The sequence below is a fragment of the Phyllostomus hastatus genome, unplaced genomic scaffold (assembly GCF_019186645.2).
Source record: "Phyllostomus hastatus isolate PE091 unplaced genomic scaffold, TTU_PhHast_1.1 phas_contig_17, whole genome shotgun sequence".
Classification (NCBI taxonomy): domain Eukaryota; kingdom Metazoa; phylum Chordata; class Mammalia; order Chiroptera; family Phyllostomidae; genus Phyllostomus; species Phyllostomus hastatus.
Genome location: NW_025333664.1, coordinates 41,643,109 through 41,655,686, shown reverse-complemented (window position 1 = coordinate 41,655,686; position 12,578 = coordinate 41,643,109). Strand labels below are relative to the sequence as shown.

At 37.6% G+C, this 12,578-nt stretch overlaps 1 protein-coding gene across 1 annotated transcript in view; it reads right to left on the bottom strand.

Moving 5' to 3' along the window:
• KIZ (kizuna centrosomal protein) overlaps positions 1 to 12,578 on the bottom strand; it is a 158,958-nt gene that overhangs the window by 132,189 nt on the left and 14,191 nt on the right. Inside the window, 2 exon segments of the mRNA XM_045833099.1 lie at positions 9,508 to 9,525; positions 9,778 to 9,823. Of these exon segments, the coding sequence (XP_045689055.1) occupies positions 9,508 to 9,525; positions 9,778 to 9,823 (64 nt within the window).

Sequence of the window (12,578 nt, the reverse complement as noted above, 5' to 3'; positions counted from 1 at the left end):
TCAACAAATTCAAGAAAACCGAAATCACATCAAGAATCTTCTCAGACCACAAGGGACCAAAATGAGAAACCAACCTCAAGGAAAAAACTAAAAAAACTGAAATTCATGGAGATTGAATAGCATGCAGTGAATGGGTTAATAGTGAGATCAGGAAAGAAATCAAAAAGTTTCTGGAAACAAATGAAAAATGAACACACAATAGTCCAAAACCTATGGAACACAGCAAAAGCAGTCCTGACAGGGAAGTTCATAGCAGTGTAGGCCAACCTAAAAAAAATAGAAACATTTCAAATAAAAAATCTAACCCTTCATCTGCAAGATCTTAAGGAACAATGACAAACAAAGGCCAGAGCCAGTAGAAGGAAAAAAATAACCAAGATCAGAGCAGAATTAAATGACATAGAGACTAAAAGAATAATTCTAACTATCAATAAATCTGGAAGCTGGTTCTTTGAAAAGATAAGTGAAATTGGCAAGCCTTTAAGCAGACTAATCCAGAAAAAAGAGAGAGAGGACCCAGATAAACACAATTAGAAATGAAAGAGGAGAGATTACAACTGACACCACAAAGGATTGAGAGAAATTACTACAAACTATATACCAAGAAATTTGAAAACCATGGTGCAATGGACAAATTTCTAGAAAAATATAATCTCCCAAAACTGAATGAAGAAGAAGCAAAAGCCTAAAGAGACTGATAATAGATGGTGAAATCCAAGAAGTAATCAAAAACTCATGGCACACAAAAGCCTTGGACTGGATGGTTTTACAGGAGAATTTTACAAAACTTTAATGGAAGAGCTAACCCCTATGCTTCACAAACTATTCTAAAAAATCCAAGAAGATGGAAGACTCCCAAACTCTTTTTATGAAGATGGCATCATCCTAATTCCAAAACGAGATAAATTACTTCTGGCCAATGTACTTGAGGCTTATGTAGAAACACTGTGTCTCCTTGCACAACCAAAAGAAGGACAACAGTAAATTTTAAAACAAAACACAACCAGAACTGACAGAAAATTGAATTCTATGGAATTCTGACAACCAAGGAGTTAAAGAAGAAACATTCATCCAGACTGGTAGGAGGGGTGGAGATGGGCAGCCGGGCAGAGGAGGACTCATGACAAGGCAGTGGCTGGTGGAACGGGGCAGGCAAGGCAGCAGCTGGTGGACTGGGCAGTCCCACATTCGCATACAGATAGACCGGGAAGAACAACTGGGAGCAAGATAGATTGTGCAACCCTGCGCAGGAAATAAAGCCTCAAACCTCTGATTGAAAACACCTTTGGGGGGTGAGGTGGCAGTGGGAGAAACTCCCAGCCTCACAGGAGAGTTCTTTGGAGAGATCCACAGGGTGCTAGAATGTGCACAAACCCAACCACTGGGGAATCAACATCAGAAGGGCTTAATTTGCTTGTGGGTAGCAAAGGAAGTGACTGAAAACCAGCAGAGAGCGGAGCAAGCACCATTGTTTTCTCTTGGATCCCTGCCCCCCACAAACAGCACAGTGACATGGGTTGTACTGCCCTAGTGAACACCTAAGACTCCGCCCCTTCATATGTAACAGGTGCACTCAGACCCGCCCCCCAAAAATGGCCCAAATGAAAGAACAGATCAAAGCTCCAGAAAAAATACAACTGAGCAATGAAGAGATAGCTAACCTATCAGATGCACAATTCAAAATATTGGTAATCAGGATGCTCACAGAATTGGTTAAACATGGTCACAACTTAGATGAAAAAATGAAGGCTATGCTAAGTGTAAAAAAGGAAAATGCACAGGGAACAAACAGTGACAGGAAGGAAGCTGGGATTCAAATCAATGATTTTGACCAGAAGGAAGAAGTAAACATTCAATGAGAACAGAATGAAAAACAATAAAAAAAAATGACAAGAGGCTTAGGAACCTCCAGAACATTTTAAACATCCAAATATACAAATCATAAGAGTGCTAGAAGAAGAGGAAGAGCAACAAACAGAAAATGAATTTGAAAAAATAATGGAGAACTTCCTAAATCTCATAAAGGAAACAGACTTCCAGGAAATCAAGGAAGCTCAGAGAGTCCCAAAGAAGTTGAACCCAAGGAGGAACACACCAAGGAACATCATAATTAAGTTACTCAAGATTAAAGATAAGGAGAGAAAATTAAAAGCAGCAAGAGAAAAGGAGACAGTTACCTATATGGGGAGGAGTTCCCATAAGACTATCAGCTGATTTCTCGAAAGAAACCTTGTAGGCAAGAAGGGGCTGGAAAGAAGTATTTCAAGTCATGAAAGGCAAGGACTTAACATCCAAGATTACTCTATCCAGTAAAGCTATCATTTAGAATGGAAAGGCAGGTAAAGTGCTTCCCAGATAAGGTCAAGTTAAAAGAGGTTATCACCACCAAGCCCTTATTATATGAAATGTTAAAGGGACTTATCTAAGATGAAGAAGATAAAAAATATGAACAATAAAATGACAACAAAGTCACAGTTATAACAACCGAACCTAAAACAAAAACAAAACCAAAAACAAACTAAGCAAACAGCTAGAACAGGAACAGAGTCACAGAAATGGAGCTCACATGGAAAGTTATCAGTAGGGGAGTGAGAGGGGAAGAGAAGGGGAAAAGGCACAAAGAATGAATAGCATAAATGGTAGGTAAAAGATAGACAGGGGTAGGTTAAGAATAGTATAAAAATGTAGAAGCCAAAGATAGTATATGTACGACCCATGGACATGAACTACAGTGTGTGTGTTGGGGGAATGAGGGTGAGAGGGGGTGTTCAGGGTGGAGGGGAATAAAGTGGGGAAATGGAACAACTATAATAGCATGCATAATCAATAAAACATATTAAAAACAGATAAAGACACAATAAAGAAGGAAAACTACAGGCCAATATCGCTGAGAAACAAAGATGCTAAAACCCTCAACAAAATATTGCATACCTCATCCAGCAATACATTAAAAAAATCATACACCATGACCCAGTGGGATTCATTCCAGGAATGCAAGGATGGTACAATACTTGTAAATAATTAAACATAATACATCACACAAAAAAAGGAAAGACAAAAATAAAATGATCATACCAATAGATACAGAAAGCATTTGATAAGGTACAGCACCCATTTATGATTAAAACACTCAGCAAAGTGGGAGTAGAGGGAGCATTCCTCAACATGATAAAGGCCATATAGGAGAAACCTGCAGCCAACATCATACCCAATGGGCAAAAACTAAAAGCTTTCTCACTAAGATCAGGAACAAGACAAGTGTGTCAGCTTCTACCACTTCTATTAAACATACTATTGGAAGTTTTATCCACAAACACTTCTCCAAGGAGGATATACAGAGGGTCCAGAGACACATGAAAAGATGCTCAGTATCTTTTCATGTGTCTCTGGAGAGATGCAAATTAAAACCACAGTGTAATACCACTTCATACTGGTCAGAATGGCCATCATAAACAAAGCAACAAACAACAAGTGTTGGACAGGTTGTGAAGAAAACGGGAACCTACTGCACCATTGGTGGGATTGCACACTGGTACAACCACTGTGGAAAACAGTATGGGATTTTCTCAGAAAACTAAAAATGGATCTGCCTTTTGACCCAGCAATTCCATTGCTGGGATTATATCCTAAGAACCCTGAAACACCAATCCAAAAGAACCTATGCACTCCAACCTTCATAGCAGCACAATTTACAACAACCAAGTGTTGGAAGCAACGTAAGTGCCCATCAGTAAATGAGTGGACCAAAAAACTGTAGTACATTTACACAATGGAATTCTATGCAGCAGAAAGAAAGAAGGAGCTCCTACCCTTTGGGACAGCATGAATGGAACTGGAAAGCATTATGGTAAACAAAATAAGCCAGGCGGTGAAAGACAAATACTGTATGACCTCACCTTTAACAGGAATCTAATCAACAAAACAAACAAGCAAAATATAACCAAAGATACTGAAATTGAGAACAGGCTGACAGTGAGCAGAGGGGAGAGGGAAGCGAATTTCAGGGCAAAAGGGTGAACAGTTTGCAGGGACAAGTATAAAGGACACATGGACAATAACAAGGGGGGGTGGATATGGGAGGGAGGTGGAGAGGGCTGGGGGGTGGGCTGGGGTGGAGGTAAAAGGCAGAAAACTGTATTTGAACAACAATTAAAATCAAAATGTGAAAAAAAAGAATGACCAAAAAATGTTAAAAAAAGAAAAAGAAATAAAAGACACCTAAATTGGAAAGCAGGAAGTAAAGCTGTCATTGTTTGCAGATAATATGATAGTGTACATAGAAAACACTGTAGACTCCACCAAAAAAACTAGTAACTGATCCCAATAAATGATCCCAAATAGCCTCAGCAAAATTGAGAAAGAAGAATAAAGTAAGAGAGATCACAATACCTGATATCAACCTATTACAAAACCACTGTAATCAAAACAGTCATGTACTGGCATAAGAACAGACACATAGGTCAATTAAACATAATAGAGAGGCCACAAATAAACCCATGTCTCTGTGATCAATTAATAATTCGACAAAGAGGGCAGAAGCATAAAATGGAGTAAAAATAACCCCGCCAACAAATGGTGTTGGGAGATCTGGACAGCTACATGCAAAAAAATTTCAGCTACATGAAATTCAGTCAACTAACACCAAACACAAAATAAATTCAAGATGGATAAAAGACTTAAATATAAGTTGTGATATCATAAAAGTCCTACAGGATAAGAACACAGGTATGAAAATCTAAGATATTACACACAGCAATATTTCACCAATATGTTGTCCCCTAGAGCAAGGGATATAAAGGAAAGAATAAAGAAATAGGACTTCATCAAAATAAAAAGCTTCTGCACAGCTAAAGAAAACATCAGCAAAATTAATAGGGAACCAACCATAAGGGTAAATATATTTGCAAATGATATCTCAGACAAGGGTTTGATCTCCAAAATATATAAAGAATTCACACGACTCTACTCCAGGAACACAAACAATCCAGTTATAAAATGGGCAAAGGACCTGAACAGACACTTCTCCAAGGAAGACACACAAAGAGGGCCCAGAGACATATGAAAGGATGCTCAGCATCAGTAGCCATCAGAGAGATGCAAATTAAAACCACAGTGAGATACCACTTCACACTATTCAGAATGGCCATCACAAACAAATCTACAAACAATAAGTGCTATCGAGGTTGTAGAGGAAAGGAAATGCTAGTACATTGTTGGTAGGAATGCAGACTAATACAGCCACAGTGGAAAACAGTATGGAATTTCCTCAAAAAACTAAAAATGAAACTGCCTTTTGACCAGTAATTCCACTGCTGGGATTACACCCTAAGAATCCTGAAACACCAATTCGAAGGAACCTACGTATCTCAATGTTCACTGCAGCACAATTTACAAAAGCCAAGTGCTAGAAACAGTCTAAGTGTCCATGAGTAAATGAATAGATAAAAAACTATGGTACATTTACACAACGGAATACAACACTGCTGGAAAAAAGTAGGAATCCCAACCCTTCACAACAGCATGGATGGAAGTAGAGAGTATTATGCTAAGTGAAATAAGCCAGGCAATGAAAGATAAATACCATATGATCTCACCTATAAGTGGACTTAATCAACAAAAGAAATAAATGAGCAAAATAGAACCAGAGACTTGGAAATAAAGAACAAATTGATAGTAACCAGAGGGGAAGGGGGAGTGGGTAACGGGAAAGATGGGGAACTGTTATCAAGGAACATGTATAAAGTACCAGGGATAAAGAACATTCTGGGGGAGGATTGAGGGTTAGTGGTGGGGGTGGTTAAGATGGGGGAGAGTAATGGGGAGAAAATGGGGAAAACTGTAATTAATAAGAAAAATTAATAGAGAATAATAGAATAATAAAAACATAATTCAGGATTTTGCTAAAATGTATTTACATTTTAATTGATAGTATATCAATTGGAAATCAGAAAAGGAAAGATATAAATTTCTCAAAATATTAACTAATTAATTATTTTTAAAAGACTTTATTTATTTTTAGAGAGAGGGGTAGGGAGGGAAAAAGACAGGGAGAGAAACCCTGATGTGGACTTACAGCCAAGATGGAGGTGTAGGTAGACACACTATGTCTCCTTGCACAATCAAAAGAAAAACAACAACAAATTTAAAAACAAAATCCAACCAAAACTGCCAGAAATTTGAACTGTATGGAAGTCAGACAACCAAGGAGCTAAAGGAACATTCATCGAGACCTGTAGGAAGGGCAGAGACAAGCAGCTGGAGCGGAGAGGACAAGAGGCAAGGCAGCAGCTGGCGGACCAGGTGGTCCCACATTTGCATGCAGATAAACTGAGGGGAACAACTAGGGAGTGAGACAGACTGTGCAAACCAGGGTTCCAGCATGAAAATAAAGCATCAAACCCTTGACTGAAAAAATCTGTGAGGGTTGAGGCAGTGGGAGAAACTCCCAGCCTCACAGGAGAGTTCATCGGAGAGACCCAAAGTGTCCTAGAAAGTACACAAACCCGCCCACCAGGGAATCAGTACCAGTAGGGCCCAATTTGATTGTGGGTAGTGGAGGAAGTAACTGAAAGCTGGTGGAGAGCTGAGCAAGCACCATTGTTCCCTCTCAGACCCCTCCCCCACATACAGCATTACTAAGCAGCAAGTGGGTTGTCCTGCCCTGGTAAATACCTAAGGCTTCACCCCTTATGACTTAACAGGTATGCCGAGACAAAAAAAAAAATATGGCCTAAATGAAAGAACAAATAAAAGCTCCAGAAAAAATACAACTAAGCAATGAAGAAATAGCCAACCTATCAGATGTATAGTTTAAAACACTGGTAATCAGGATGCTCATAGAAATGGTTGAGTATGGTCACAAAATAGAGGAAACAGTGAGGGCTATGCAAAGTGAAAAAAAGGAGAATGTTCAGGGAACCAACAGTGATGGGAAGGAAACCGGGACTCAAGTCAATGGTTTGGACAAGAAGAAAGAAATAAACAATCAACCAGAACAGAATGAAAAACAAGAATTCAAAAAAATGAGGAGAGGCTTAGGAACCTCTGGGACAACTTTAAACATTCCAACATCCGAATCATAGGGGTGTCAGAAGGAAAAGAGTAACAGAAAGAAATTGAAAACTTATTTGAAAAAATAATGAAGGAGAACTTCCCCAATCTGGCAAAGGAAATAGATTTCCAGTGAGTCCAACAAGCTCGGAGAGTCCCAAAGACATTGGACGGAAGGAAGCACACACCAAGGCACATCACCATTACATTACCCAAAATTAAAGATAAAGAGAGAATCTTAAAAGCAGCAAGAGAAAAGGAGACAGTTACCTACAAAGGAGTTCCCATAAGACTGTCAGCTGATTTTTCAAGAGACCTTACAGGCAAGAAGGGGCTGGAAATAAGTATTCCAAGTCATGAAAGGCAAACACTTACATCCAAGATTACTCTATCCAGCAAAGCTTTCATTTATAATGAAAGGACAGATAAAGTGCTTCCCAGATAAGGTCAAGTTAAAGGAGTTCATCATCACCAAGCCCATATTGTATGAAATGTTAAAGGGATTTACCTAAGAAAAAGAAGAATATCCAAACTATGAGCAGTAAAATGACAACAAACTCATAGTTATTAACAACCAAACCTAAAAAAAAAACAATAACAAAAACAAATTAAGCAGACAACTAGAACAGGAATGGAATCACAGAAATGGAGATCACATGGAAATTATCAGTGGGGAGGGGAAGGGGACAAATGGAGGAAAAGGTACAGGGAATAAGAAGCATAACTGGTAGGTACAAAATAGATGGGGAGGGGAGGTAGGAATAGTATAAGAAATGTAGAGGCCAAAGAACTTATATGTACAACCCATGGACATGAACTAAGGGGAGAGGAATGCGGGTGCAGGGTGGAGGGGAATAAAGGAGGGGAAATGGAAAAAAAAATCGATGAGCTGCCTCCCACACGTACCCCACGTCGGGACTGGGCCCTGCCACCAAGAATGGAATTGGTGACCTTTGGCTTTGTGGAACAACACCCAACCCACTGAGACTCACTGGTCAGGGCAACCTAATTGATTTTTCACACAGTCAGCAGTCAAAGCTTTTAAGGAGATGACACTTTTCAGTATAAAGGAAAACTTCTCTTCTAATTATTACATGTAATACTTTAGGAAGTTGTCAGTTGTGTATCTCTTCTCTGATTTTAAATATGACTGAAAAGAAGTTTAAATAACCAATTGTAGGGCAAGGAATCAGTAATGCCATAGGAATGGCATTTCTATGCCATGGTACTTAAGTACCACTGACACTGCTTTACTAAGAATGTGTTTATCAGGAATGGCATAGGAAGAACAAATTTATAGATTAAAAACAAATAAATTATTTCATGACCAAATGTCAAACACAAAAACACCTGAATGATTTGTATAAGTCTGTCACATCACAACACATTTAGCATACATCTAATTGCACAGAAATAATTTATCATTGAAGGCCTTTTCAATATAGATCAAGGTTGCTGAGACTTAATGTTTTGTATTTTAAGGATTAAAAAATATTCTGAATTCTAGGTGGTTTTTAACTTTGTAATCTTTGGGCAGGAAAACGGAAACTTCCTATAAACTTATATTAATGCCTACTAGTGCATAGAAATAAAAAGAAAAACTAAAACCTTCCTCCATCTATAAAAACAAAATAGTGTGGCCTCTGTTTCTTTTCTGATAAGAGTCTTAAATACCAAACAGTTAACTGCATAATAACATATACTGGCAGCCAGGCAGCCTGCTTAGCAGATATATAAAGCAGGTAAAAGAAGAAAAAGTTAATTTCTTGGCTGAATGATTCCATCGGTAGCTAGAGGGCAAACCTGAAAGTCTTTTAGTAAAGTAGCAGTTGATTCTTCTATCAATCTGTAGCACACATACTCTTCCAAGGAAAGCATTAAATATGAAAATCATATCCCGTTATCATCTGTTTCCAGCTTTCAGCCCTATAAGCTTTTCTTAATGAATGCTGCAGCCTAAGGAACAAGCACGCTGTTGGCTTTTTCTGAATAATGGAGTGATGCTACCATTTTTGCTTATTACAATATCAACTGGCTGAGGGGGTTTCACACATAGTCACAAGTGACTACTCTTGCCAGCATGCTCCAAGTTATTACAAGATGTTTTTAGACATTTCATCTAAAAGAGCTTTACTGCTTTTAGTGAAGAAAACACCTATGGTCTTGAACAGAATCATTTATATGGAGATAGGCGGGAGGATTAGAAGCCTGCATTATGGCAGATACATAGCAGAATTCATTTAAGTATTCCTTTCCAGTCTTGTCTGTTGCTTAGATATGCAGTCCTTTCTTTTCACTTTATCTGTGAAAAGGTTAAAAATGTACAAAATTATATATATGAAAAAAGAAGCAAAATGCCACATTTTATTTATTTTTCACTTAATGTAGTTTTGAAAATAAGGTAAAGAGCAGCTACAAAACATTATTTAGGAAAACACAATTTTAACTGCTAACAACACAGGTTTTCTTTGGAATCTCTCTCTTTTACACCCACAGTCACTGCCTTTCAGCTAATTTGATTGATTTACACATTAAAGCAATACTCTATAAGCAACAGTTTTTAAATAATCACTTAAGGTTTAATAAAAAATATCTTTGTAATAAGATGCTTTTTAAAAAGAATATCTTAAAAAATGAACACTCCAAAAATCCTCTGTTGACAGAACGTTTATCATTTCAATTTATTAATTTTTCTCTGTCTTCATTTTTTGGCTCACCTTTTGCTACCTTTTGAGAGTAGCTGCATCTCCTTAATTTGAGTCTCATACTCAATCTAAATATAAACAAAGTTTGATTTTGTCATTGATAAAATTACAACTAGCACCTCTCTATATTTTTAGTCTTTATAGAATAAAAGGAACAGTGAAGTAGAAAGTAAAACTAATATTGCTGAGAAATTCAACTTATCTTAGAAGATAAACAATTTTACAAACAAAATGTATAAAAAACTGAATTCTATAAAGTGTTATATGTTTTTAAATAAAATAAGATTCAATGGATTTTTACTTAGTCTTTCATTAGTTCAGGGAGTAAAACCTTGATATACTAAGCTATCATAAAAATCCAGTTACTTTATTATGAAAGTAACACATCAAATGTTATTTTCTCAGAAAAGTTTTGTCCTAAACAAAGGAAATCAATCTTATTGACTTCTTATTTGTATGATATCTACATAATAATCATGGTCCTCCCAGTTACAACAATGGAGTAAATTATTTGCTAGATCATCAACTTAACACAAATTCTATTTTCTATGAATAAAAATACACTGTAGACATCAGTAACCATAGGAATCAAGTTTGCTCTGGCACTAATAACTACTTTAAAATATCTGTATCATTAGCCCACTATAATTAATTAAAGTGATTCCATCATAAAATGACTTTTTCTTAAAAGCAAAGCATAAAAAATCACTTTGACTTAGCATGTTAAATAATTAAAGCCTAAAAAAGTCACTGAATGAGGTCCATCACAGGTAAGCATCAGATTATTTTCTAAATTAGGCGGTAATGCACTGCAATTAGAAACATATCTATGAGATTAGCAATTTAGAAAACTGCTTCCTTAGTTCTCAGTCTGAACTTAAAATAGATGTGGGCTTTGTTTTGACACACAAAACCTGAACAGATAATAATAACCAAAATTGACTTGTTTCCCTCAAAATATCTTAAAAGGTATTATATGCTACCCCATTTTTAATAAGTTAAGCAGGAATTTTTGTTTTCTCTATCAGAATGTTATTAACATGATACCTGGCAGTAAGGACCTAAATAGATACTGAATTCTGAATGAAATAAAAGTTTTAGAAGGCCAGAACAAACAATAAAATCAAGCAAAAAATACAGAAACAGGTAATTATGAAAATACATTTTACATCTATTTCATATCTACTCCTTTGAACTCAGAAATATTTAATTTTTAGCTCCAAGAACTTTTGACAGGCATATTTTCCAGATTCCAAGGCAAAGTATCTTTAAAAAGGGATGAGAGGTAGACTACCAAATAAACAAAGGTTTATTAAGTAATCCTATATTAAGCAAAAATTCTTTGTGGAACACTTATTTATTAAACTAGTTCATATTAGTGGGAAAGACACTTTCATTATTAAAAAACAGGATTTCCTATAGACTTTGTCATCCAGGAAGCTGAAGGTCATGCTCTGCCCACAGTGGCTGTCACAACACTTAGTAGGAATTGAATGAGAGCTCAAAAGATTTGTTTGCCTCAAATTTTATCCCCTACAGGCACAAATAACCTAATGACTGAATTTTCCTCAAGAATCACATCTTTAAATAATGATATTATATCTTCAGAATGTCTCTGCTATTAAGCACAAATGCCCTTGGAAGGTATAACACAGAGTACAATCAATACCACATTAGTTTTTACATAGTTGTTCATGGTCCATAAAAGAACAAGACAAAAAACATGGAAGAATTAATTTTCAATCAAGGGGAGAGTTTCAACGCTTACTGAGTGCTTATTATATGCCACATTCTGGGTCAGATACTGAGTACAAAAATAATGACAAGGAGCTCATAGTGAGGTGGAAAAACAGACTCATAATCAATCATAATACCACAAAGGCAGTGCTTACTGAGATAACTACAACACAGACCTAAGGCAGGATAGAGGGAGAGAGGCCTTCTAGTTGAAAGATATAGGGGATAATGTGGTACTTTCAAGGAAATGCAAATTGTTTAGCATGTTTAAAATTCTGTGGGTGGTGCGAGTGAGTGAATGAGTATGCATAAAAGAGAGTACACACATGTGTGGGAGATAAATATATAGAGAGACAGTGGGAAGACATGGGGTTGGAAGAGAGAAGAGGTGGGGGATATGGAAGAGATAGGAATGGGAGATCAGTGGGAGTTGGGAATAGAGGGAGACCATAATAGGGGAGAAGGCAGAGATAGGAGAAAGTGATGGAAATGGAGGGAGAAGATGGAAGGAGACAGGTTGGGGACAAAAATGTGCATATGTCTACATTTGTTTGAGAGAGACTGAGAGAGCATGTGTGCACGTGTGTCTCAGGAGTTGAATCTGTGGGTTGGTATGCAGGCAGAGACTAGCCTCTGGATTTTTGTCTTGAAAAGGCTGAAGACTCGAAGATTTCAGGCAGAAGAGAGATATAACCAGGTGGTGACCTCCCTGCTTGGGGACCTTCCTTGAGTACCCTGACATGTCAGCCCCATGCCTGACACTGGAATGTGGGAGGCTAAAGCAGATGCTGGCAATGCTCCATGCAGGTCCCCAGGACCCTTCTGGGTGCTCCAAAGCTCCAGAATCCCTGTCTCTGTGCCTAAGGTTCCTGGGGAGGCTGCTCTGCCCACAGGAGCAGGTGGTTAATTTTCCACCACTTCACTCCTCCCCTATTAGTCCTCCATCAATTACACTTGGAAGCCAGAGTATGCATATCCCATATGCTTTGAACCATTTGCCATTTCCAATTGGGAGGTGCCAATTGTGGTAGTTTCAGTTACCTGTGCTTCCCAGACTCACTTCCCCACCTGTCACTGACATTCCTT